The sequence below is a fragment of the Callionymus lyra genome, chromosome 4 (genome assembly GCF_982586985.1).
Source record: "Callionymus lyra chromosome 4, fCalLyr1.hap1.1, whole genome shotgun sequence".
Classification (NCBI taxonomy): domain Eukaryota; kingdom Metazoa; phylum Chordata; class Actinopteri; order Syngnathiformes; family Callionymidae; genus Callionymus; species Callionymus lyra.
Genome location: NC_141821.1, coordinates 8,635,160 through 8,643,951, shown reverse-complemented (window position 1 = coordinate 8,643,951; position 8,792 = coordinate 8,635,160). Strand labels below are relative to the sequence as shown.

The following is an 8,792-nucleotide window of genomic DNA, read 5'->3' as shown; positions in this document are numbered from 1 at the left end:
TATCTTAAATAATTGCACTTTAATGTCGATTGATCTCAATAGAGGTCTTGACAAATGGGTTTATGATAAAATAAACTTGTTTTTAAAGAGTTTCTGCTTCGTTCTCTCACCTTCTCTTTGGCCCGCAGTTCGTCGAACATGTCCTGGATCTCCAGCTTCCAGTCCTCCTGCAGGGAATGGAAGGAGTCCTGAGGCATCTCTTCCTTCACCTGCTGCTCCAGAGCCGTCAACTGGATCAAGATGGAGGTGAAGTTGGGTCGGATATGGGGGTCCTGGTCCCAGCATTCTGAAAAACAGGGATCCATAGATTTGAATGTGTGGAGGAGCAACTATGATTTAAGTGAACACACTATGATGAATCTGTAGATAAATTTGTGGATTTTCACTTTTGTTTTTAAGGTAAGATTATTCAATGGGAAACATTTGTCGGAATCTCAACTTGTCTCTGCTTTTTTAATGCCGTTTGTGTCAATAAAGACTCTTGAATCTTGGAAAAACATAGTTAAATGGCACCTAATGTGAAAACCCAACTGACTTATTCACATGTTGTAAATGTTGAAGTCTTCAGAATGCAGTAGTTCAGTCATCATGACGTTGCTCCGTTTTGAAGTTATTACTTAATAAAGTTCTCTCCCGTCTGAAATCTCGCCAAACGGTTTAAATTAAACATTGTGACGTCACTCTGGTGAAAAGTCCTCCCCTAGAAGCCCTAAATCAGTTAAGAACCTTCATGTTAATCATGAAACAAAATAAATATTTATGTAAACATGGTGAGAGTTACTTCTGCCTTTAGGTGTTTTTGTAATGTGTACATTAAGCAGCAAACCTTGTTTTTATTATTCGTTTTTAATGTATGAAACGGCAGTTTTATGGGTGAGTTTGAAATTTACGCGAGTCATTGAATGCAACTCGTGTTTTTGTGACCAATCAGAGCAGAGTGGGCGTGGTTGCTCGGACGAGACTTAAACTCAAGCTAAAACAGCGCATTTTAAGTGGGCGGGGCTTAAGCGTATTTTCTAATGTGAATATCTTTATTAAATGAGAGTTTTGTGCAAAAACAAAGATACTGATGAGTATAATAGAGGTCCTAGAACAATTTAAGAGACACTTAAATCAGCACATTAGGTTCCCCTTTAAATTAAATTTGAGTTCATTTATGATGGTTTACAGAAGAAGACACAGGTGTGTTTTTCAGTCTCTTCTTTACACAAAGACACTATTTTTTGTAAAAAATTATAAGTTTATTTTATGTGCGTGTACATATTTGTAATAAAAAAGTGTTTAAGGATCTCAAACGTAACATTCTGAGTAGAGGAGGAGAGCAGGAGGAGCGCTGGGCGACGACTACTTTCCATTTCAACGGAGGAAGGTTGCCAGATCCAGATTATAGTTTTCAGCCCAAACGCAACATCAAAATGTTTCCAACCCAATAAAAGTCAAAAAATAAAATATAATAAAAAAATAAAATAAAAAATATAACCCAATATTATTTCAGAATTTTAAAGTTTCCTGCGGATATGCCGGCAAATTTATTTTAAAAGTTTCATTTTTCAAAGGGTTCCGCTTCAGTTACTTTAATGTAGTTATCCAAGTGTTATTATAGCGAACACTGAAGCAGCTCAGGTATATATCAGCATAGAAAGAGTTAAGACAACAGTGCTAACAACAATTGCTTGGTTATACGAGAAGAACGTTAGCATGGCTTAAATCTGTGATAGTTAGAAATGTTGTTTTATTTTGAAGCTTTTGAGCTGAGCGTAAAGATTACAGAATACAACTGTAGCATGTAGCACGTAGCATGTAGCAGCGCGAATGCCACGTGCTACTGTGCAATTACTAATGTTTATCTAATATCCACTGAAAGTTTTAGTATTAATACAAAACTAATTCAGGTTTTTGTTATGTTTATTGGCTGCAATGAGGTGGAAATACAACATAAAATAAAACCAAACGAAGAAAATAAGAAGTGATTTGTTAACTACAGCGGGCCGAGGTGAAAAGTTGAAGGAGCTTCTTTGACAATATTTGACATGATACAGGAAGTAAAATGAATTAAAAAAAAATCAGGTAGTTTTCCCTACACCGTATTTGTATTCCACAGGGATTTTTTTTATTTTACTTTACTTTACTTTTTGCCATCAAATCATATTTACATTTTTATCAAAGTTTTTTTAAGGTTCATAGCTCAATAAAGTAAAAAAAAGTACTTCCACATTATCACTGCGTTTGTACATTTTTGTATTTTTGCAATTAAACTTCTGACCTCTAGATGGCAGCTCCTTAGTTTAGCTCCTTTGCAGCTAAAGTAACATTGAAATCCAGAGGGGTGACTGAGGATGAGAGGATACAGTTGACACCACCAGAGTTTAGAGCTGATTTGGCTGGCTTTCAAAACATATTATATTTTTATCATAGTTCTTTTAGGTGTATATAAAACATTAAAATTATTATTATTTAAATTACAACCAGCAAGACAATATTCACCGTGTTTGTGTTGTAACTAAGCTTTCACCACTAGATGGCAGCAGTCATTAGGTCCTCCGCGGCTAAAGGATAAATAAATGCGAGCGATATCCAGGCGGTGACTGGGGACAAGAGGATACAGTGGACAGCACGTTTTAAAGCTGATGTTCCGACATATACATCAAAACAAATGAAAGCAGTTATGACTTCGTCAAGAGTCATGTGGTCTGTAAATACTACAACACCAGAGTCAAGTACTCGACAATTCTACAAATAAATCCTTGTCACTACAGTATTGCAATATTTATGAGCGTTGTATTGTGATATGCAAAGTAGTGATCTTGCCAGTACACTAGCGTAGTTTAATATTGAACTTGGTCAACTAAAATAGCTAGCATGCTAATTGGGTCGAAGTATTGACGCAGTGGTTGAGGATGTAACGTAGAAAAAACTTCCTAATATACCAAAGGTCAGCTAAAGAGTTTGTTCAGTTGGTGTTAAAGTTTTGATGAGTACCAATGTACATGAAGAACCACGAAATAAGAAGTAGCTATAGAATATTTGTGAACTGATTAAACTTAAGTACCAACCGAAAACTACAAATATTACTTCAGATTAATCTAATTTACCAGTTAAATTTAACAGCATAAAACTCTTAAATACCATGAATTTTACAGAATAACGGCGACGGTCTGCACACGAGCGTGGTCATCATACCTGACATGAGTTGAGCGAAGGGTTCCGGGCACGTGGACGGGATGGGCAGCGTCAGCTTGTTCACAGCGACTCCGTAAGCGACTGCAAGTCCATCGATGCCTCTGTACGGAGCCTCTCCAGTGAGCAGCTCCCACAGCAGGACGCCATAGCTGGTGAAAAAATTAAATGTACCGTAAGAATTGTGGAACACTTGATAGCTGAAGTGATATTTTGGACCAAATAGTACATTCTAAACCGTGTAGGTGACCATTAAAGCAGAAAATAAAATAAACAGTATTGAAATATTTGACAGGATCATTGTTCTTTGTTCATTTTTGACACAAAATACAAAACTTCAATCTTTAATCACAATAACAATACATTTTAAAAGCTTTGTGAAGCTTCATGGAGCTTTATTTTCAGATTCAACTAGATGTCACTTTCATCTCTAGAATATATTGCTTTAAACAACTATTCTATTGAGATCTCACTTCCTTTTTTTAAACTGAGGGCGCCACCTACTGACCTCTTGAAAATATGACACTATTTCATGAAGCTCCATCACTACTAGTTATTAGGTTTGTGTATTGGTAAGAATCTTGCAATACAATACGTATCACAATACGATATATTGTAATATATTGTGATATTGTAGTAACAAGTACATATGTGTAGTATTGTCGAGTACTTGACTCTGGTGTTGCAGTATTTACAGACCACATGACTCTTGACAAAAGTCGTAACTAGTTTTATTTGTTTTGAAACCAAAATATGTCAAACATCAGCTTTAAAAGCTGCTGGAGTCACTGTATCCTCTCGTCCTCAGTCATCGCTAGGATCTCAGTTAATTTGTAATTTAATCAATTCTACGATGTTTATTGGCGATACGATACATATCACGATACAGGGCCAAACATACGATATATAGTGAAACTGTAGGAACAAGTATATATGTGTAGTATTATGGGTTGTGTATTGGCAAGAATCTTGCAATTCAATATGTATTACGATACGATATATTGTTATATATTGTGATATATCATGATACTGTAGTAACAAGTATATACGTGTAGTATTGTCGAGTACTTGACAAGAATATGGCGATACGATACATATCACAATACAGGGCCAAAAATACGATATATGCTGCTGGAGTCCACTGTATCCTCTCGTCCTCAGTCATTTCTAGAATCAGTTATTCCTTTAACTCCATGAGACGTAATGACTGCTGTGAATATTTGCATGCCAAATGTAAATAAAAAAATACATTATTTTATAAACACGTTATTGTTAATCTAAACCATAAATCAACTATTTTAATGTAAAATATGTCCAAACATCAGCTTTAAAAGCTGCTGGAGTCCACTGTATCCTCTCGTCCTTAGTCATCGCCGGGGATATCGCTGGAACTCATTTATCCTTTAGCCGCAGAGGACGTAATGACTGCTGCCATCTAGTGGCGAAAGCTTAGTAAGAAACACAAACACAGTGAATATTGTCTTGCTAGTTGTAGTTTAAATTATAATAATATTAATGTTTTATACATATCTGAAATAACTATGAAAAAATATATATAATATGATGGGAAAGCCAGCCAAATCAGCTCTAAAAGCTGGCGGTGTCAACTGTATCCTCTCACCCTCAGTCACCCCCGGGGATTTCATTGTTACTTTAGCTGCGAAGGACTTTATGACTGCTGCCACCTAGAGGCCAGAAGTTTAATTGCAAAAAGTATTTCATTGTACGTAGGATGTAATGACTGCTGCCATCTAGTGACTGGAGGGAATATTTTCATGGCAATATTGTCCTTTATAAAAAAAAATATGACAATATTTTATACACACTCAATTGAAATATAATCCATGGGAGAAATGTGATAACAAAAAAAGGAAATATTTATTGATACAGTGCTGTTGAATATTAATTCAGTGTCATACAAAAAATATTGTGATATATTGTTATCTTGATCTTTAAAGTATGTACTTTTTTGAGTATTGTTTTGATTGTTTAAGCGCTTTGTGACCCTGGTCTCGAAAAGCGCTATATAAATAAATATTACTTACTTACTATATATTTAAAAATGTTAATATGAGACTGTTGTGTGGAGAAAAACACCGAAAGTCGTCCTAAAATATTGATACACAAATATAACAGTGAGAGGCCTTGGTGGGAAAAGAAAAACATCTGCAGTCGATCCAGACATTTAAAAAAAAAAAACGCTCTTCATGCTCAGTAAAAATCCTTTTACCGACATGGTGTTTTCTGGTAGCGCTTGGCTCTGAGCTGGATCTCCCACACTGTCAAATTAGCTTGTTGCTGATCCTGACTGAGGGAGTGAAGCGCTTCTTTCAAGCATCTCTTTAATTACCACCTCCACACGTCTGTGGAGAAAGTGCTCGCCCGGAGGCCGGCGTCATCTCCGGCGTGGAGCCCGGTGGTCGCGGGAGGACGAGAACGAACGCCAGAACAAAGATCGCCATTTTTTTTTTTTTTTCTTCGCCGTCGGACGCTGTGGGTGGATGTGAAAGTGAGCTGGTGTCTGTGTAATTGAGATGGCAAAGAGCCCGTTAGTGGACCGAAGAATATGTACACGGTGGAGGAAACTCACAAGGTTACATGAATACAAGACAAATTAGAGGTTTTTTGGGGGGTTTTTTTTGATCGATTGGTTTCACGACGGTTGATCACGACGCCGGATTTATGCCACCACGGAAAATAGCCGCCAAGAGGAATCGATCGTTACTTTTACTTAGTAGTTTATTCTGAATACTACACTTAAAAACATCTTCACATTAGTGGTGATGATGAAAAGCACGGTTTGCATTTTTTGACTTGACCTAAAAACTGATTTTAATCTTCGGATAGTAAATAATAAATCAATGAGGAGATTTCTAGTCGGGAAAATGTTATATCTGTCGAAAGGTTTTTTTTGTTGATGAATACAACAGGATATACAGGTCAGTAGGGGGTTGTATTTACAAGAACCTGGCAACAAGGTACGCATCACGGTACAGGGGCAACGATACGATATATACTGTAGTAACGGATATATGTGTAGTATTGTTGAGTACTTGACTCTGGCGTTGAAGAATTTACAACATGACTCTTGACAAAAGTCGTAACTGCTTTCATTTGTTTTCAAACCAAAATATGTCCAAACATCAGCTTTAAAAGCTGCTGGAGTCACTGTATCCTCTCGTCCTCAGTGATCGCTAGGAACTCAGTTAATTTGTAATTTGATCAATTCTATGATGTTTATTGGCAAGAACTGGCGATAAGATACATATCACGATACAGGGCCAATGATACGATCTATCGTGATACTGTAGTAACAAGTATGTATGTGTAGTATTGTTCAGTACTTGACTCCGGTGTTTTGATAGTGCAGTAACAAGTATATATGTGTAGTATTGTCCAGTACTTGACTCCGGTGTTGTGATAGTGCAGTAACAAGTATTTATGTGTAGTATTGTTCAGTACTTGACTCCGGTGTTGTGATAGTGCCGTAACAAGTATATATGTGTAGTATTGTCCAGTACTTGACTCCGGTGTTGTGATAGTGCAGTAACAAGTATATACGTGTAGTATTGTACAGTACTTGACTCTGGTGTTGAGATAATGTAGTAACAAGGATATATTTGTAGTATTGTCCAGTACTTGACTCTGGTGTTGAGATAATGTAGTAACAAGGATATATTTGTAGTATTTTCCAGTACTTGACTCTGGTCTCACACACAATAATAGACACACATACACGCAGACATGGACAAACAAAAACACAAATAGAGACACACACACATAGACTAACACACAAAAACAGAAACAAACAGATACACACAAAGACACACACAAAAACACACAGAGGCATGGATGCATATTGATACACTCAGACACATACACAAAGAGAACACATTCTCAAAAAAACACTGATACACACAAATACAAAAAACAGAAACAAACAGATAGACACACACACACGGAAAAACAAAGAAAAGAACAGACAATCACACAATAACAGACACACAGACATGGACACAGAAAAACACCCACACACATGGATACACACAGACATATAAACACAGAGACATACACACACACAGAAACAGAAACAAACACACAAAGAAAAACACAAAAAACAAAAAGACACACACAGAAACACGCACAAAAACACTGAAACACATACACACACACACAGAAACAGAAACAAACACACAAAGAAAAACACAAAAAAAACAAAAAGACACACACAGAAACACGCACAAAAACACTGAAACACATACACACAAAACACAGACATACACACATAGATAAACACACACACACATAGATACACACACACACACAGACACAAACAAGCACACAAAGAAACATGAACACACATACACACACATAGACACAGATTAATGCATAAAAACAGAATCAAACAGATACACACAAAGACACACACAGGCAAGCACCCATATTGATACACTCCACAAAGAAATATACACACAGAGAACACACAAAATAAAGTGATACACATACACACATACAAAAAAAAAGAAACAAACAGATAGACACACACACACGGAAAAACAAAGAAAAGAACAGACAATCACACAATAACAGACACACAGACATGGACACAGAAAAACACCCACACACATGGATACACACAGACATATAAACACAGAGACATACACACACACAGAAACAGAAACAAACACACAAAGAAAAACACAAAAAACAAAAAGACACACACAGAAACACGCACAAAAACACTGAAACACATACACACACACACAGAAACAGAAACAAACACACAAAGAAAAACACAAAAAAACAAAAAGACACACACAGAAACACGCACAAAAACACTGAAACACATACACACAAAACACAGACATACACACATAGATAAACACACACACACATAGATACACACACACACACAGACACAAACAAGCACACAAAGAGACATGAACACACATACACACACATAGACACAGATTAATGCATAAAAACAGAATCAAACAGATACACACAAAGACACACACAGGCATGCACCCATATTGATACACTCCACAAAGAAATATACACACAGAGAACACACAAAATAAAGTGATACACACACACACATACAAAAAAAAGAAACAAACAGACACACACACACAGAAAAACAACGAATAGAACGGACACACACACACAGACACACACACAGACACACACAGGACTGCTCTCACATAAAGGGCAGTGGTCAGGCCTGGTGTGAGGCCTCCTTCTGCCTGTGTGCGGCAGACAATGACACAGTGTGTTGTACACATGTCGCACAACAGAGCACAGAGCAGCTCTTTGAAGAGTCACTTGCCGAGTCTCTGTCAATTCACGACTCGTTCTCCGTCAGTTCGACTCCTGAACTTCACGACTCATTCTCCGTCAGCTTGCGTCAACTCCACTCACCTCCACACGTCACTGCCCTTGGAGAAGGTTGATGACTTGATGACCTCGGGGGCCATCCAGGCGTAGGTGCCCGCCGTGCTCATCTTGGTGGTCTTGTGCCATTCCCTGGCCAGACCGAAGTCAGTGATCTTCAGCGTCAACCCTTCCATGCACTCGTTCTCTATGGGCTGAGCCAGCAGGACTGGAAGAGAAAA

The 8,792-nt window shown here is 37.4% G+C and overlaps 1 protein-coding gene across 1 annotated transcript in view; it reads right to left on the bottom strand.

Annotated features, from left to right (window-relative positions):
• LOC148081687 (mitogen-activated protein kinase kinase kinase 11) overlaps positions 1-8,792 on the bottom strand; it is a 63,531-nt gene that overhangs the window by 22,969 nt on the left and 31,770 nt on the right. The window contains exons 2-4 of the mRNA XM_087788650.1: positions 8,599-8,779; positions 3,181-3,329; positions 111-286 (exon numbers count right to left, since the gene is read on the bottom strand). Of these exons, the coding sequence (XP_087644776.1) occupies positions 111-286; positions 3,181-3,329; positions 8,599-8,779 (506 nt within the window). The remainder of the gene's footprint in view (positions 1-110; positions 287-3,180; positions 3,330-8,598; positions 8,780-8,792) is intronic.